Source organism: Rhinatrema bivittatum, chromosome 5, assembly GCF_901001135.1.
Source record: "Rhinatrema bivittatum chromosome 5, aRhiBiv1.1, whole genome shotgun sequence".
Classification (NCBI taxonomy): domain Eukaryota; kingdom Metazoa; phylum Chordata; class Amphibia; order Gymnophiona; family Rhinatrematidae; genus Rhinatrema; species Rhinatrema bivittatum.
In genome coordinates this window covers 1,844,778-1,863,413 of record NC_042619.1, presented here as the reverse complement: position 1 = coordinate 1,863,413, position 18,636 = coordinate 1,844,778, and the positions used below count along the sequence as shown (strand labels likewise).

General features: G+C 44.9%; 1 protein-coding gene across 1 annotated transcript in view; it reads right to left on the bottom strand.

Annotated features, from left to right (window-relative positions):
* DNHD1 (dynein heavy chain domain 1) overlaps nucleotides 1-18,636 on the bottom strand; it is a 792,986-nt gene that overhangs the window by 709,254 nt on the left and 65,096 nt on the right. The window contains exon 4 of the mRNA XM_029601740.1: nucleotides 4,550-4,729. Coding sequence (XP_029457600.1) covers nucleotides 4,550-4,729 — 180 coding nt within the window. The remainder of the gene's footprint in view (nucleotides 1-4,549; nucleotides 4,730-18,636) is intronic.

Below are 18,636 nucleotides of genomic sequence, written 5' to 3'. Positions count from 1 at the left end.
CTTCCACTATAGGCTCGGTGGTCGGTTCCATCCTCGGTGGCAGAGTCGGTGCTGAGGTCGGTGCCTGAGGCGGTGCCGGAATCGGTGCCGGAGGCGGTGCCGGTGGAGGCTGGAATCTTCGCATCGCATTCTCGATGGCCTCCTGGACCAGCCGGTCCAGTTCTGCCCGGAGACCAGGGGTAAGCATACCCGGCTCGACGGGAGAGGGAGGCTGAGGCAGGGCCGGAGGGACCACCGTAACCGGTGGGATCACGGCCCCCGCACCCCGGGAGGGTGAGGGTTTCCTCGGTGCCTGCGAACGAGACGTGGACGGTGCCAGGTCCGACCGAGGCTTTTTCTTCGGTGGCTCGGCCTGTTCAGAGGTCGATGGTTGCGGATCCTCGACGGGCCGAGACTTGTGCCGTCGATGGCGATGCTTATCCTTTCGATCTCCTTGGTCATCCGGGGAGGGGACAGGAGTCGACGGCCGAGAAGTCATCGATGGTGGACGGTCACCGGCGGGTTGGCGATGGTGGTGCAACTTCGACGGTGCCGGTTCCGATGACGTCGATGCTATCGATGGCGTTGGGGTGGGTGCATGGAAGAGGAGCCCCATCTTCTCCATCCTGGCCTTGCGACCCTTAGGTGTCATTAAGGCACATTTGGTGCAAGTCAGGACATCATGCTCACTACCCAAACATAAAACACAAACCCTATGGGGGTCAGTGATGGACATAGTCCGGGTACAATCCGGACATCGACGGAACCCCGTCGCCATGGCTTAAGGCCAAATTTAGGTGCGGGCTCAGTAAGTTCCCACAGGCCTCAAGGGCCAAAATCGACGGCCGCCGATTAAAAAAGGGAAAAAACTTACCGGTTTCCGCGAAAGTGACAAAAATTTGTCGAAGGGAGACCCCTGAGGGGCAAATTTTCTTCGGATAGAAAAATACCGAATTCCTGTCAGGAACGTGGTAAGAGAGCTCCTTTCACCGCGTGGCAACTGCTGCGCGGAAAAAAGAAGACTGAAGGGAGACCCCTGCTGGCTGCAGGGTCAGTGCCTTGCTGGGCATGCCCAGTAGGGGCCAGTCAAAGTTCTGTTTAAACTTTGACAGAAGTTTTCCGTGGTGGGCTCCATCCTCGATGTCACCCATTTGTGAGGACAACCATCCTGCTTGTCCTGTGAGAAACTAAGAGCCAAGAGAAACAGATAAGTATGAGAAAAAAAGAAGTGTAAAGCTTGCTGGGCAGACTGGATGGACCGATTGGTCTTCTTCTGCCGTCATTTCTATGTTTCTATGTAACATTGATCCGAAGTAATCTGGCCCCACTTGGGGTAAAAACGGGATAGATGCCACCTATCTCCTGATCCAACAGGTGAGCCTGCCGGGCTTCACTGGCAGACTGAGGGGCTCCACCTCCAGAGTCCATATCCTTTCGAGGTCCTCGTGGGCGAAGGACTGAGATCTGCGGAAGGGATGGGACCTCTGGGAAGAACCTCCCCCATAAGCTCGAAAGCACCTCAAAGGCTTTGCTTTAGGATAGTCTTAATCCTCCAATCCTGAGCATCCTTCACTGACGCACCTCCCTATACCGGGATAGTGGTACGGTTCACGAAAGAACACACCAATGCATCCACCCTAGGAAAACGCAACCATTCTCTGGTCTGAAGATCCAAAGGGTATAAACCCACCAAGATGCGTTTTCCTTTAAAAAAAACCACCCCTGGTGCACTCCATTCCAGAAGATAACTCCTGGAATGTAACCTGGAGGGGAAAGAAGCAAGAAGCCTTGTGTACGGTGACCAAAATAGGAACTTTCTTCTTCCTTTCCAAGGAGTAAGTCCCAGCCGCTCCAAAGGTCTTCAGTGCCAAAGAGACCAAACTCGGCAACTCATCTCTAAGAAAAACATGGAGTAGAGTTCGATTAGTCTCCAAAGGTAGGGAAATGTTCCCCATCCCCATAGACATCATCAGTATCATTGAATGCAGGTGAATCATTTGATTCACCTGCATTCAAGCTTAGTCAGGCCGCATTGTGCCTCAGTGCTTGGCCGTGAAGCCAGGCATAGGAGCACTTGGAACGCACGGACCAACCTTAGTAGATACTGGCGATTCAGAAGACCAACCCTATAGAAACATTTACCAACCCTGGAAAAATCCTAGGATGGTTCCATTCCAGGTCCCACAGTAATAGCCACTGCTATTATTGGCATTAATATCATGGGATCTACTTAATGTTTTGGGTACTTGCCAGGTACTTGTAACCTGGATTGGCCATTGTTGGAAATAGGGTGCTGGACTTCATAGACTCTTGGTCTGGACCAGTATGGCAACTTCTTATGTTCACAGGGTCGAACCTGACATCCTAAGAGCTAGGAGCTCATGAGGACTTGGCATATAGATCAAGCAAAGGAGAGAATACCCTCGAGTCACCCTCGGTTCCAGTCCCCACAGACTGCAGAGATGGACTATCACCGGCAAAATCAGAAGGGGGTAAATCGCCCCAAGTATCCAGGCAGCACTGACACAGGCTTAAAGAAAGCTGCAGCTGAAAGACCCTGAAGTAGCATGCAGCACAATAGATAAGTGCTTAGACTTCCTCGCTGCAGGCACCATAGTTGTAAGCATGCAGAATGGTTAAACCTTGTGCCTGGAATATGTGCATATAAAACACGCACCCAAAATGGGCACCCAAAAAAGTGTGCGCACACGTATACATGCAAGTATACATGCCCAGGCTGCATGCCCAACTAGGCACCCAATTTGGGTGCCCAGTAAACCAAGGTGCCTAAGACAGGATGCACAAATGCATGCACAGACGCACGCTGAGTGACCCACAGCACAAAAATGCGTGCAAACACCTCGGGGCCTACCATGCACTCAAAAAGGAAGAAGCCCGAGAGTGGGGCTTAGCCAAAAGGCTGCTCAACCCATGTCTGAACTACCTCCTCAGCTCACGGAATTCCCCAGAGACATGAGCAGGCTAGCCTATGGGGGGTTTTTTTTCTTTTAAATGAGAAATATATTTACCTGAGCTCTGTCCTTCATGGCTGAGAGCAGGAATGGGTCCCAGCTATGCAGGGAGAGAGCTAAACCCTCACCACTGAGCCTCTCTTGGCCTGCAACTGCTAATCACATTTTAGGTCCAGGCCCCTCAAGGCTACCAGATTGAAGCACTCTACTGAGGGAGGGACCACATGGTATTCCTCAGGAGGCAAGCGGTGTCCCAAAAAAGATGTCAAACTTGGGTGCACAACTGGGAGCGCAGGAGCACACCGATGCCTACAGTGAAAAAGGTGCAAAATCACCTTGCGACCTATCACGTGCTACAGAAAGCTGGGTCCAGCCAAACGGCTGCTCAACGTGCTGCACCTGCACTACCTCCTCACCTCACCGAACTCCCCAGAGAAATGAGCGGGACAGGTGACCCTTTTCTCCTGCTTTCCTCTTGTTACTGTGTTATATTTTATAATGCAAAAAGCTTTTACATGAACTCAGCCTTCCCGGCCATGGGGCGAGAGGACTAAAGCCTTCACCACTTAGCTTCTCTTGGAAACAGGTTCCGGTAATGGGGGGAGAGGGCTAAGGCCTTCACCGCCGAGTCTTTCCCGGCTTGCAACCACTATTGGAATTTCTGGTCCATGGCAGGCAAGGGTACGGATTGAAGACACTCTACTGAGGGAGGGACCGCATGCTTTCACCTCAGGAAGCAAACGGTGCTATAGAGACATCTCATCTTTCTATTATCTCCTTTTGATTCCTTCTTTTCTTCTTTTTTTTATTCAGGCAGTCCCCTGAAGGGAAATGCATGTTCACCATCTGCTGGAGATGGAGAATACTGGCGGGCTGATGTCGAGGTGGGACTATATGGCCATGACGTCAGCTTTTTGCTCTGTCTCCATCTGCTGGCAAAGGTGCATAACCCACTCGTTGGGATTGACCTACTCGAATGCTAAGGAATTGTGATTAGTTGATGCAAGAGCAGTGTTTGAATTTTCTTTTTGATTATGTTTTCCTTGCTCTGTAATTTTGAACAATAAAACTTCTTTACAAAAAACTTCCTGTTTGTCTGGAACACAAACTGTCATGCACATTAGTTTTGTGATGGGTGTCCTCAGCCTGGTTTGGCCCTGCAAGTTTATCCAGCTCCTAGCCCATAGCCTAAGAGACTTGTGTGTTTCCGCACTTTGGAAGGGCTAGACAATAGCGCCCCAGGGCTTGGAAAGTGAGGGGGAAAAGGGTTTAGGTACTTGCCAGGTACTTGAGACTTGGATTGGCCACTGTTGGAAACAGGATACTGGACTTGATGGATCCTCGGTCTGACCCAGTATGGCATATCTTATGTTCTAATGGTTACACTCACATGCAAGCTTTTGAAAATTGCATTCGTGCTTATTTGATTATTGTTTAATTTGAATTGTACACCTTCCTGGGCTTCAGTAATGGGGATATATAAATGAATGAAATGAAATCTTAAAGTTCCCATCTCCAGAATTTGGTGGTACTTTCAGAATTTGTTCCTACACTTCCTGCCTCCCCTCTCTAGATCCTGAATCGAAGGTGTGGTTTACCTATAGTGCCTATTACGGGCAATATTGAGATATAAGAAAGTAATCTTCTGCTGATATCTGTATTTCATGCACAGTTCAATGGCACTCCTGCCTGTCATGGGCTCATACTCTGACCGTTCAGATATCCCATCTTTCGATGAAGGTGAAAGCTGCAGGTCTCTCTTTTTATCATCCGGAGCCCTGGAAGAAAAGGAACAGATAGGATGAGAGATAGGTTTTCCACCCCAACCCTTACTTCTTTAGAATGCATTCTCTTCTTCTGGATGCTGGCCTGCACTCTGGAATGCTTAGCTTCCTTCTGAATCTCATCCAACCCCACCTTTTTCTTCTCCTGGCAATGGCCTAGATGCTAGAATACTTGTCTTTTCTCTGTATGTCATTCAACCCTACTGCTTTCTTCTACTAGATGCTGGCCTGGACTCCGGAAGGCCTGTCTTTTTTATGTATCTCATGCTGATTCTTTGGCTCGTTACTTTTGGATGTCCCCCTATCCATTAGAGACAATCAAAATAATCTAGGTTCTGGAGATCTAAGGCCACCAGAAGTGCTTTAAATTTAGATGCTATGAGAAGTAATCAGAGAAGCTTCAAATATTTTTCACCTCTAGTGAAATCTAGATCACTTAAACACTCCTGGGGGGAATTTACATCCAATTAATACAATTCTGGGCATAGTAATTTTTTTTTTAATTAAAGCAAAATCAAACATCAAAATTGCTTACATATAACTGGTATTCTTTCTGGACATCAGGATACATCAGTCACATAGGTGGTAATGACACAACAATGCAGAGACAGAACATAATAACAAAGTAAAATTGTAAATGACCAAAATGGTCTATCCAGTCTGCCCCATGCCATTTAAGGTTGTAACCACCACTTTGTACAGGTCACCACAATGCGTTCCTAGCTCACAAAGCAGTCATACTACTGCTGTTATGGGCTGAACTGACATTCTGTGCAAGTTACCCAGTTTTCATTACCACCCTCTGTGCTTATCCCACTATTTCTTTTAATGTTTTCCTAGCTAGAACTAGAAAGATCTAAGCCTTTGAAGTTATGCATAGCTGACCATGCACAGCTGCAGGCCTTGAGACCTTTTTTTTGAACCCCAAGAGGAGGTGGAAGGGTATGTGTGACTGATTTGTCCAAGCAGAATACTAGCTACAGGTAAAAAAAACTTTGCTTTCTCCAAGGACAAGCAGGATGAAATCAGTCACACATGGGGACTCCCAAGCTAAGGGTTCGTTTTAAGGTCCCTTATCCATAATGGAGTAGTCGTCTAGTGGTTATAAATGCAGGCTGAGACCCGGGGAAATCAGAAGTCATATCCTTCTTCTCACTGACATTACTTGTGACTTTGAGCAAACCACTTCATCCTCCATTGTCACAGGGACAAACCGATCTGTAAGTCTTCTGGGGCAGAGCACAATCTACTCTACTGATACCTCACTTTCACCTTTAGGTTAGAAAGACAAACAATACAATTCAAAATCCACACTCTTTCAGCAACCCGTATAAATGGGAATTTGGCAGAAAGGAACTGAACAATTTTTAAAGACTTCTTAATGGAGACTGACTAAATTTACTGTCATGGCAAGCGTCAGTGTTAAGTAGTAGTGAGAGGACAATGCAAGCACTGAACTTCAATAGAGGTAGAACCAAGATGCTGCCATTGACCGTACACTGTGCACTTTTAGCTAGCATTTAAAGAGGAGCATTATTTGGCATAGCAAAAGATACAGTTCAAAATCCAATTTGCAATTAAATGTTTTGTGATTTCTAGTCAAGGTCTGTTAGGGTCAAATGAGACAAACTGCAGGGTGGATTTTTTAACATCTTCAGTTCTGTCAATGGAAAAAGATAGTGCTTTTTTTCAGTCTAAGGTATGTAAGGTTAATTTAGTTCTCTGAATGTGAGGACTGCAAAATATTGTGAGATCTATATTCAGACAAAGTCTGGAAAGCTAAGTTAGCTGGATAAACTTATCCAGCTAATTTTGCAGGCATACTCAACATTGCAGCCACACTAATGAATATAGCCGGCTGTCTTAATTAGTTAGCCAGCTAACTATAGGATAGCTCTTTGACTTGACCAGACTTAGCCAGCTAAATCATCTGGTTAACTCTGGAGTTAGCTGATTAAGGGCCTCATTTTCTAAAGTATCACAGGCCTGCGATACTTTAGAAGATGAGGGGCGGGGAGCCGAAACGGGGGGAGGGCCTGCGCTAGCCGGCAGCGATCGCACCATCGCGGTGCGATCGCTGCCGGTTTCGCACCCAATAGCGCCACCATAGGAGGTGTAGCTATTGGGAGCGAAAGCTGCCGCGAAAAGGCTCTTACCTTTTCGCTGTTCACAGCGTCGGCGCAGAGTCGGCCCCGGTGACGCCCCACCTCCTCCTCTTCCAAGGCCGACTCCGCCCCGACTCCACCCCCATCCTGGTATTGCACGCGATAAGGGACTTTTCTCGTGCGAAAGGTCCCTTATCGTGTGCGAGCGGCGTGGAAAATGAGGCCCTAAGTTAGCTAGCTAACTCAACTTCTCCCGGTTACGCCCCTGGACTGCCCCTAACTTATCCAGCTAAGTTCTAGCCCCCTAACTTATTAGCCAGATAAAGGCTGAATATAGCTGGGTAAACCATTTAGACGGTTAACTATTGAATTATCAGTCAAATAGGCTTCTGAATATGCACCTCAATAAATAGAACAACAGACATTAATATGGAATTCAGAGACTATTTTAGAAAAAAATCAGGTACTGGGAAGGATGCAGTACTTCTAAATACTTCTCTTAGCTCAGGGTGCGATAGTGGTCAAAAACCAATCAAAATGCTTGGAATTATTTGGCAAGGAATACCAACTAAAACTGAGAATCTTTTAATTGTTTGGATAGGTCTTTGAAGCAAATACATCTTAAATAGTGTGTTCAATTCTTGTCACCCCATCTCAAAAAAGATATTGCAGAATTAGAAAAGGTACAGAAAAAAAACCCAACAAAAATGCTGAAGGGAATGGAAAGGCTCTTTTATGAGAAAAGGCTAAACAGGGTAGGGCTCTTCAGCTTGGACAAGAGAAGACTGAAAGGAGATTTGATAGAGGTTTATAAAATCAAGAGCAGGATGGAAAAGATAAATGAGAAACAATATTTATCCTTTCAGATAATATTAGGACTAGGGTACAGTAACACGTGGTAGATTTCAAACAAATTGAAGAAATGTTTTTTTCACTCAACGTACAATTAAGCTACATAAGAACATGCCATACTGGGTCAGATCAAGGGTCCATCAAGCCCAGCATCCTGTTTCCAACAGAGGGCAAACCAGGCCATAAGAACCTGGCAAGTACCCAAAAACTAAGTCTATTCCATGTTACCGTTGCTAGTAATAGCAGTGGCTACTTTCTAAGTCAACTTAATTAATAGCAGGTAATGGACTTCTCTTCCAAGAACTTATCCAATCTTCTTAGTGTTTGGGTACTTGCCAGGTTCTTGTGGCCTGGATTGGCCACTGTTGGAAACAGGATGCTGGGCTTGATGGACCCTTGGTCTGACCCAGCATGGCAATTTCTTTTTTTTTTTTTCAATTTACTATTTATTAAGTTTTTCAATGATAATTACATACATTGAATGGAAAATATAGCATATTACAGAATAACATTCAAAACAAAATATTATATATAACTAACATTAATTATACTATAACAAGCCCTCAACTTGGGGGAGTCCAGCAATAAAAGACGACTTTGTTTTATAAAGGCAAAAAAAATACAATGATAAATCGCTGTTAAGAGGGATATTTTCACTTTTTAAACGGACTAGATCCTATATAAGGTCCAAACATACCCAGTTTAAAACTTTAACATCTACATTTTCTGCTTCCTTATTACTTAGAAATTGCCTCAACTGGGAGGGCAAAAAGAAAGTATATGTAACATCTCTAATTTTTATAATACATTTGCAAGGAAATTTGATAAAAATTTGTGCTCCCATTTTCAAAACCCTAGGCTTGAGCTCTAAAAACTCCTTTCTTTTCAACTGTATTTCCCTCGCCAAGTCTGGAAACACCTGAACTCTAAACCCTAAAAAGGGTTCCCGCTGGCTACGAAAGAAAGCTTTTAAAGCCCAGTCTCTATCCGAGTCTAAAAGAAATGATATAATCAAGGTTGCTGGTTGTGGAATTTCCTCTGAAGATGTTTCAAGAAACTCAGTTACATTTAAGTTTGCTGGGGAGAGCTGTTGCATTCCAGAATTTTCACAGGGAATTTTTTTTCTTATAGGTAAATAATATATGCGTGAAATCGGCGGTAAAACTTCTTTTACAATCTTCAAATTTTCCACTGCGCACTTATTCCATAGTTCAGTTGGAGACGTTGTCAGTTTCTTGGGAAAATTAATTAATCTGATATTTTCCCCCCTCTGTTGATTTTCCAAACTCTCTATTTTTCTAAGGAGGTATAGATTATCTTTCGCCATTTCTTGATATTGATTTTTCAAAGAAAATACATCTGTCTTAACAGATTTCATTTCTTTTTTCACTTCCATTTGCTTCCCTTTCATTTTTTAATCTGAACATTCATCTGTCCCATTTTACTTGCAACATCATCCAGCTGAATAGTCAAATTTTTATTAAGGGTTTCTATGGCAGTCCAAATAACTTCTAAAGTAAACTGCTCCGGTCTTACCAGTTGAAGTAATTCACATGGTTTCTCCTGTAACGGTTCTTCTTCATCTTCTTCGGATTGCCATTGCAAACGTTCATCTGGGAATTGTTCTTCTCCTCTTCGGTCTCTTTCCCCTTCTACCCGGCAATTCGCGTGCTCCACTCTGCATCTAGAATTCCTTCCACATGCCGTGCCGGCTCGTCCCTGGTGCCTTCCGGGGTCCTCTCCGTCAGGGCCTGGGTAGCTGTCCTCTCAATTGCCCGGTTTTCGGAGGGTGTCCGTTCCACCGGGGACAGAGAAGTTAACGAGTCAGGGAAGTTGTCCGATGTTAACGCGTCTCCTTGGGCAGCTTCCAGCGACTCTCCTCCCGGCTCCAAAATCCCTCAGCATGGCAATTTCTTATGTTCTTATATCACATCGGTTTACATAAAACTGAGTGAATAGGGCAAGGTCTGCCCTATTTTACATTGTAACAAGGTAACTTATCTATGATCTAAAGAAATGGGTGGAAATAGTAACAAATATGATATATTAAGAGGATAGCATTTAAAATAACATTAATATTACTTTGTAATGAGGTAATTTGTATCTTATAACTTTTTACATTGTAACGAGGTCACTTATATTAGGGCTAGGGAGAAACATTTCAAATTGATATGATGACATTGCTTGGGAGAGTAGGATTGGCTGGGGGATTTGGTAGAGGCTTCGGGAGGTTAGCTGGGGGAGGCAGGGGTGGGGAGGGACGAATAAAGAGAGGTAGTGGGGAGTTACCTAGGTGGGGTGTGGGCCAGTGTGAATGGGTGTGCCGGAATGAGTGAGGGTAGGGAGGGAGATTTAATTAGGGGTAAGGGTTGATACTGGGGAGGGAGCTAAGTGTCTGGCGGGGAGGTTTCCTTTTTTTAGGGAAGTGTTGAGCTCAGGGAGTGGGTTAAGTATCTGGTGGGAAGGCTTTTCTGAATAGCCATGTTTTGAGTTTTTTTTTGAATGCTTGAGTGGAAGGTTCATTTCTGAGAGGGGGTGGGAGTGAGTTCCACAGTGTTGGGCCTGCTACTGATATGGCTCGTTTGCGGGCCATATCAGTATCAATTGGCAGTCTAAAATATAATTACATAATTTCTACATGTCATAAAATCTTTTAAATAAACAACTAAAATCAATACTAAAATTAAATCATTAAAAACATATAAAAATAAAATCCAGAAGTCATTACTGAAAGGCTTGGTTAAAAAGCCACGTTTTAACTCCTTTTTTTTTTTTTTTTTTAAAGGCTTTAATGTCGGATTCCATCCTCAAATGCGGTGGCAGGGAATTCCGTAGGTTAGGCCCGGCGATGGATAATGCTGTTTCACGGACAGTGTTCAGGTGGGTGGATTTCAGTGACAGTATTGGAAGGAGACCAGTATTAGTTGATCTTGTCATTCATGATGGAATATAAAAGTCTAAGGCTGCATTTAGCCATTCGACCTTATCATTTTAGAGTGATTTATGGATTAGAAGAGTGCTTTATGCTGAGATCTTGTTATGATATAAGAACATAAGAAAATGCCATACTGTGTCAGACCAAGGGTCCATCAAGCCCAGCATCCTGTTTCCAACAGTGGCCAATCCAGGCCATAAGAACCTGGCAAGTACCCAAAAACTAAGTCTATTCCATGTTATCTCCGCCTCCTCTCAGTAGCCAATCACAAGGAAGGCGCCACTGTGACTATAATCAGCTGTGACAGCGCCGAGACTTAAATTGCTCACTTCCTCCCGGCGTCGCGCGCCGAGCGTCGCGCGCCGAAGGAGCGCGTCAAAGGGGCCTGCCCCTTTGAGCGCCCCTTCGAGCGGCCTGCAAGGCGGCACTGCTTCAAGCCACTAACTGCCCTCCGCAGGCCAGTTCCCTCAGCACCTACAAGAGTGCGAGACCCATACTCTGGACAGTCCCCTCGGCGTCGTTGCCCAGCCGTAAGCAAAGAACATAGTGGCACATTGTAGGAAGCATCTTTCCAGTATTTACCCCTCTTATCCTGGTGCGCTAGCTGCCACTCTCACAGGGAGCAAACGTCTGGTGTGCTTCCACCCTGTGCTATACCGTTTGTTCATGCCCTATCCCTGCCATCTCGACTACTGTACTTGACAATTGCTATATTCTTGATAACCACTGTATTTGATATTTGCTGGGCATTTGATATCTACCTGTACTGTAATTGATAATTACTGTGCACCTCTCTGTCCCCGGTGGAACGGACACCCTATCAACTGCTGTGTACCCATATATCTCCTCGTCCATGCCCTCTATACTTTGGAACTTGTTCCATTAAATATTTCCTTTCCCCTCTCACTCCCCCTTTTTACACACTCACCAGTTTCTCCCTTCTGCCTCAGTGCATTCCACAACCTGAATGACAAGAACCCCCTCTTATTTCTCTTATCACCCACACCCAATTCCATTCACACACTACATCCTAACACCCATTCAATATGCATCAACACCAGATCACCATTATCAAATACAACAAATGCAGGCCCAACTCGCCCCTTTACCCACGACACCACTCACATCTAAGAACCATCCTCCCTTCCATGATCTCCCCCCCACTCACCCAAATCATTGGTCTTACCGCTCTCTCTCTTATTCTCCTCAATGCCCAGTCACTAAATAAAAAAACCCCTCTACTCAGCGACCTACTCATAGACCAAAATCCGGATATCTGTGCCATAACAGAGTCCTGGCTAAAGGAATCTGATACAGTTCTCCTTAATCAGCTTCCATCCGATACATACGACATTTTTTCTATCCCCAGGCCAAAAAAGAAAGGAGGTGGTCTACTTTTAACCATCAAGAAAAAATTCAATATGATACTCCACCCCATCCCTCCCCCACCCAAAATTGAAATAGGACTTTTCAAGTCCCCATCTTTACAAATCTGTCTCGTCTATGCCCCCCCAGGAATCTTACATAGCAATCCGTCAACCCTTATAGAATACATCGCTAAGAACATCTCTATTGACACCCCAGCAATCATATTAGGTGATTTCAATTTGCATGTCGATAGCTCCCCCCGGACCCCATCATGTGACGCTATACTCGACTCCCTAAATGCTCTAGGATACAAACAATCCATTGATTTCCCTACACACAAGGCAGGCCATACCCTCGATCTCCTCTTCACTAATGCCCTCATTCAAATTGACCCTCCCTCCCACACACCCATCCCTTGGTCAGATCATCACCTTATCAATGCTTCTCTCTCCATCAACATTCCCACATGCCACGATAACATAAATAAAACTATCCACTACAGAAAAAATTGTACCAGAGATGACCTTATCTCAGCGGTTTCAAACAATCTTGATCACTTAGACCTCTCCAATGCAGACACAGCACTTGCCTCATGGTACGACATCACAAATAATATTGCCAATTCTACATGCCCCCTACAAGCCAAACTCATCTCCTCACAAAGCAACAACAAAAAGAAACCCTGGTATTCCCACGAACTAAAAAATCTTAAACAACAACTTCGAAAATCCGAAAAGATCTGGCGCTATGACCCATCACATAAACACTTGGCACAATTTAAATCCTCCCTACATCTGTATAAAGAAAAACTTAACAATACAAAACGAGATTTCTTCGCTAACAAAATACACCAATTCCAATACAATCCTAAAGTGCTATACGAGTACGTTAATTCTCTTACCAAGTCAGCAGCTTCTGACGTCCCAGATGACGTAGCCAAATCTAAATGTGAAGAACTTGCCACATTTTTCCAAACCAAAATAGACAAGTTGATATCCAAGTTCACCAATGCATCATCCACACCCATCCAACAATTTGAACCCGACTGCAATCAAATCAAGACTAGAAACAACACTAACATTCTATCTTCTCTAGAATGCACCTCTACACTAGAAATAGAAATTCCTATTAAAAAAGCCAAACCCTCCACCCATCCAACTGATACAATACCCACCAAATATCTTCTCTCAATACCTAACCTTATTGCCAAACCCTTAACAAACATCATCAACCTGTCCATTAATTCTGGACAGGTACCTGTCCCCCTCAAACAGGCAATCGTCAAACCTATTCTAAAAAAACCCAAACTAGACCCCTCTGATCTAGCCAATTACCGCCCCATCTCCAATCTCCCTTTCATCTCCAAACTCCTCGAAAAAACCATTAACAAACAACTCACTGAATACCTCGATGACAACCACATTCTTGCACCTGCTCAGTACGGTTTTCGGAAATCTCACAGCACTGAGACTCTTCTACTCTCTCTGTCAGACCATATACTCAAAGGCTTCGAGAAAGGACATTCTTATATTCTTGCCTTTCTTGATATCTCCTCTGCATTTGATACCATCAGCCACTCCATTCTCCTACAGCGATTAACTGAAATCGGCATCACAGGGGTTGCCCTCAATTGGTTCAACTCCTACCTCAGTAACAGAAATTTCAAAATTCAGCTAGGAAACCATGTTTCCAAGGCTATACCCCTCAAGCAAGGTGTCCCACAAGGTTCATCCCTCTCCTCAACCCTTTTCAATATCTACATCTTACCCCTCTGTCACCTCCTCTCCAGCCTCAACCTCCCTCACTATATATACGCTGACAATGTTCAGTTGCTCATCCCCATTACTGACTCTCTTTCGAAAACCATGGATATCTGGAAAGATACTCTCCAATCCATAAACAATCTCCTATCTTCCATCCACCTAGCTCTTAATACCACTAAAACCGAAATCATGCTTATCTCACCACAAAACCAACTTAACTCCTCCCCCCTACCACACATCCCATTTGCTCAACAAGTCCGTGATCTGGGAATCTTTCTCGATGGTCACTTCACACTGAAGAAATTCATCAGTAATATACTAAAGGATGGATTCTTTAAACTTCACACCCTTAAGAAACTTAAGCCTCTTCTTCATCCCCCTGACTTCCGTACGGTCCTACAAACTATTATCTTTGCCAAAACAGACTATTGTAATTCCCTCCTCCTCGGACTACCGAATAACGCCATCCACCCCCTCCAAATACTACAAAATACAACAGCCCGGATTTTGAACAACACACACAGACACGATCACATCACACCTGTCCTAAAAGATCTACATTGGCTCCCCATAGCCTCACGTATACAATATAAGGCTCTCTCTCTCGTTCATAAGGCCTTGTACAATCCCGAAATGAATTGGTTTAATGACACCTTCCGATTTCACCAATCTAATAAACCCACTAGACACATTCATCTTGCCACCATGCCCACCACCTCGCCCAAACTCTACAAATTAACCTCCACGAGAGCCCGTGCGCTATCGATCGCCGGGCCTATCCTCTGGAACACAATGCCAGTCGAACTTCGCCAAGAAGAATGCTCAAAAACATTCAAGCGAAAGCTTAAGACCTGGCTCTTCACCAAAGCATACACTTAAATTCTCCTTGCTCTCATCTATGTTCCCCCCTTCTCTGTTCCCCCCTCGACCTTGCTTTTACTAATAGTGGGTGAGTCTCCACTCTCGTCCTGGCTTTTCACTAAAGCATACACCCAACCTCCCCTCCCTCCCTTCTGTGTTACCCTACCCCCCCTCCTATCTCTCCTCCCCCCCCTTCTCCTCTCCTTCTCCCCCTCCCTGCACAATTGTTAAATTATGTTATTCCCTATAATTGTACATATTGTATATATCTGCAAACTTTGCCTACAATAATTTATTAACCTAACTTTTTTCTTCTGTCACTTTCCCCCCTCCTTGTTTCCTCTTTTACCCTTTTGTAAATATGTTATTTTAATTTTAGTTTAAATCTTTATTTCCCCTACCTTTCCTTTACTCCCTAGTTATAATGTTTCAATATGTTTCAATTGTATTATGTTAAACATGTTCGATGTAAAGCGCCGCCACAGGCACTAGTTTCATGTTACGCTGTGAACCGATGTGATATCATTGATGAATGTCGGTATATAAAACTTTTAAATAAATAAATAAATAATGGCAGTGGCTATTCTCTAAGTGAACTTAATAGCAGGTAATGGACTTCTCCTCCAAGAACTTATCCAATCCTTTTTTAAACACAGCTATACTAACTACACTAACCACATCCTCTGGCAACAAATTCCAGAGTTTAATTGTGCGTTGAGTAAAAAAGAACTTTCTCCGATTAGTTTTAAATGTGCCCCATGCTAACTTCATGGAGTGCCCCCTAGTCTTTCTACTCTCCGAAAGAGTAAATAACCGATTCACATCTATCCGTTCTAGACCTCTCATGATTTTAAACATCTCTATCATATCCCCTCTCAGTCGTCTCTTCTCCAAGCTGAAAAGTCCTAACCTCTTTAGTCTTTCCTCATAGGGGAGCTGTTCCATTTCCCTTATTTTGGTAGCCCTTCTCTGTACCTTCTCCATCGCAATTATATCTTTTTTGAGATGCGGCGACCAGAATTGTACACAGTATTCAAGGTGCGGTCTCACCATGGAGCGATACAGAGGCATTATGACATTTTCCAAGGTGTTTGGTGGATTCTCAGGGGCAACAGTGATGGTATCTCCTACGGGGAAAAGCCCCGAAGGGAACTGAAGCACCGGGCTAGACTCAGATGCACAAACACAGAGAATGTATCTTTTATTATACAGCTAGAGTGGTCCACCAGAGGTGGCAGTAGAGAGTAGATCAGATAGCAACAGTCTGTAATCCTTGGCGTAGGAGACCCGTCCCACAATGGTGGTGTAAGGCCCCAATGCAGATGTCCAGTAAGGCACTGTAGGAGAGACAGACTGGCAGATGTTATAACACACTCCCTGGTAGCTAAGTAGTTAGAGTTCCCAATGAGCACTAGAGAGAGGATAGGTATTAACAGACTGTAATCCTCGGCAGAGGAGACCCGTTCCACAATGGTGGTGTAGGGCCCGATATAGATGAGCAGCGAGGAGCTGTAGATGGACAGACTGAGAGAAGTTGTACTCACTCTCTGTAGCTGATAGTTAGTGTTCCAGCAGGTTGAAGAATTAGTAGCAGACACCAGGATAGACACACAGGCCCTCAAGGAGCGAGTACCTGTATATAGGATAGGCACCTGGAAATAAGCAAAGGGCCCTCAAGGAGCGGGAACCCAGGTTAGTAGAACCCTGGAGGGTGAAGGTGGCTTCCAGCAGAGTGAAGAGGCAGAGCAGCTTCAGACTGGAATGAATCCAATACATTGCTAACTCGGCGAGAGTCAGCAAATGGGCAATCTTTTGAATACGGAAGCAGTGAATTCACTTGAGGGGGGACGCCCCCGAGGTTCACGCCAACACTGCTACAAGACATGGGTCGTGTGCGCGAGCCCTAGGAGGCCTCAGGTCAACATGGTGGGACGCCCGCCAGAGCCGCTCCAGGGAAGCCAGAGGGTGCGGCAAGGAGACGCTACAGACGCCATTCTCCCGAGGCTGGTGGAGAAGGCTGAAATAGAGGTGAGGCATGTTGGGCAAAGCTGTCTGAGACCGATGGATGCAAAAGATCTATAACCAATGGGCAGCCAGTGAAGATCTTTCAGTATGGGCTTAATATGATCAGGTTTTCGTGTTAGTTAAAAGTCTGGCAGCCGGTTTATTGCAGTTGGGACATTGTCAAGTATCAGGGAGGTGTTAATGATATCAGCTAAAGGTTTGGCTAATAAATTTGGTATAGCTTTTAAGGATTTTACTGGGATTGCATCTGCTGGGTTTATCTTTTTTATGAGGGTCTCTATTTCTGTTAAGGAAGTACTTTCAAATGAATCCCAGATGGCGTCTGTATTTTTTGGGAGGTCGATGTTATTTGTGTTGGTCTTGGGGAATTTTGCCATTAGGTTTGCAATTTTATCTCTGAAGAAGTGTATGAGATCGTTGCACTTTGTTTCGGGATCTTTCTCGGATGTTGGTGGAGGAGATATCTGTTGCGACCATCGCTGCTCAATATCTCCACTCCACCCTCCTCACCTCTTTGGCGACTCCCTCTTGCTCAACTGGAAAGTTGGCTGCCGCGGCGTCCTTCGGCCATCTTCCTCTGGCGTCCCCGGAGCGGCTCGACGCTGCATTCCGCCATGATTCACAGGAGCCTAGGGGCGCGGCGTGGCCCCAACTAATGTACCAGCAGTGGCGCGAACCTCAGAGGCGTCCCCTTGAGATGACGTCATCCGTTCCAGATATATAAGGTCTCTGTAATTGCTAACTTATCGAGTTACCAAGAATTGTATTGGGTTACTATCCAAGCTACTCTGCCTCCTCGGACTTTCCAGGGGTACTCGCTCCTCGGGGGCCTCGCTCTCTCTCTGTTTTTCAGGTCAGTCAGGAACCGGTACTCGCTCCTCGAGGGCCCATGTTCCCGGACTGGTTACTGAACACCTCTTCTGCCTGGAAGTCATCGCTGCCTACAACACCAGTGAGTCACCATCTCTCTCTCTCAGAGCTTTCCCTGGAACCAGGAACTCGCTCCTCGAGGGCCTACATAATACATAATCGGAGAAAATTCGTTTTTTACTCAATGCACAATAAAGCTCTGGAATTTGTTGCCAGAGAATATGGTTAGTGCAGTTAGTGTAGCTGGGATCAAAAAAGGTTTGGATAAGTTCTTGGAGGAGAAGTCCATTAACTGCTGTTAATCAAGTTGACTTAGGGAATAGCCACTGCTATTAATTGCATCAGTAGTGTTGGTTCTTATTAGTGTTTGGGTAATTGCCAGGTTCTTGTGGCCTGGTTTGGCCTCTGTTGGAAACAGGATGCTGGGCTTGATGAACCCTTGGTCTGACCCAGCATGGCAATTTCTTATGTTCTTATGTTCTTATTCCAGCTACTGGGCTGCTTTATGAGACTAGTGTGAGTGTTACCATCAAGGTTCTGTTCCTGAACTCTGCATACTCTGCCTACTCACTATATTCAGTTTCTCTATAGCTCAGTATCCAGGATCGCAGTTCCAGTATCAGAGATACTACTGCCCAGCCAGGCACTTCCAGCTCACTACTGCCACCTCTGGCGGTTCAATATACTGTTTAATAAAAGAACTAGTGTATGCCTGTCTCCATACCCTGAGCCTAACCGGTGGTCCCTCTCGGGATCTTCCCCCGGGGGCGTGGTCATCTGCCACCGGCCCAAGGATCCACCCACAACTACACCAGAGTGCTAACTCCCACCACAGATACTACAATATCTTTGTTAAATCAATTACATAGGAGAAGAGTGCTTTTGAGTTGAATTTATAATCGTGAATTTTTTTTGAGAAAAAGTCATGTTTGGTTTTGAGAATTGTTTTTCTGTAATTGTGTAAGATATTTTTATAAGGGGTTAGAAGACTGGGAGTGCGGTTTATTCGCCATTTCTTTTCAGCATTTCTGAGGGCGTGTTTTAGTTTTTTTTAGTTCATGGGAGTACCATGGGTTTTTGTTTTTTTGGAATGAATTAAATTTTTTAGTTATTAAAGGGCAG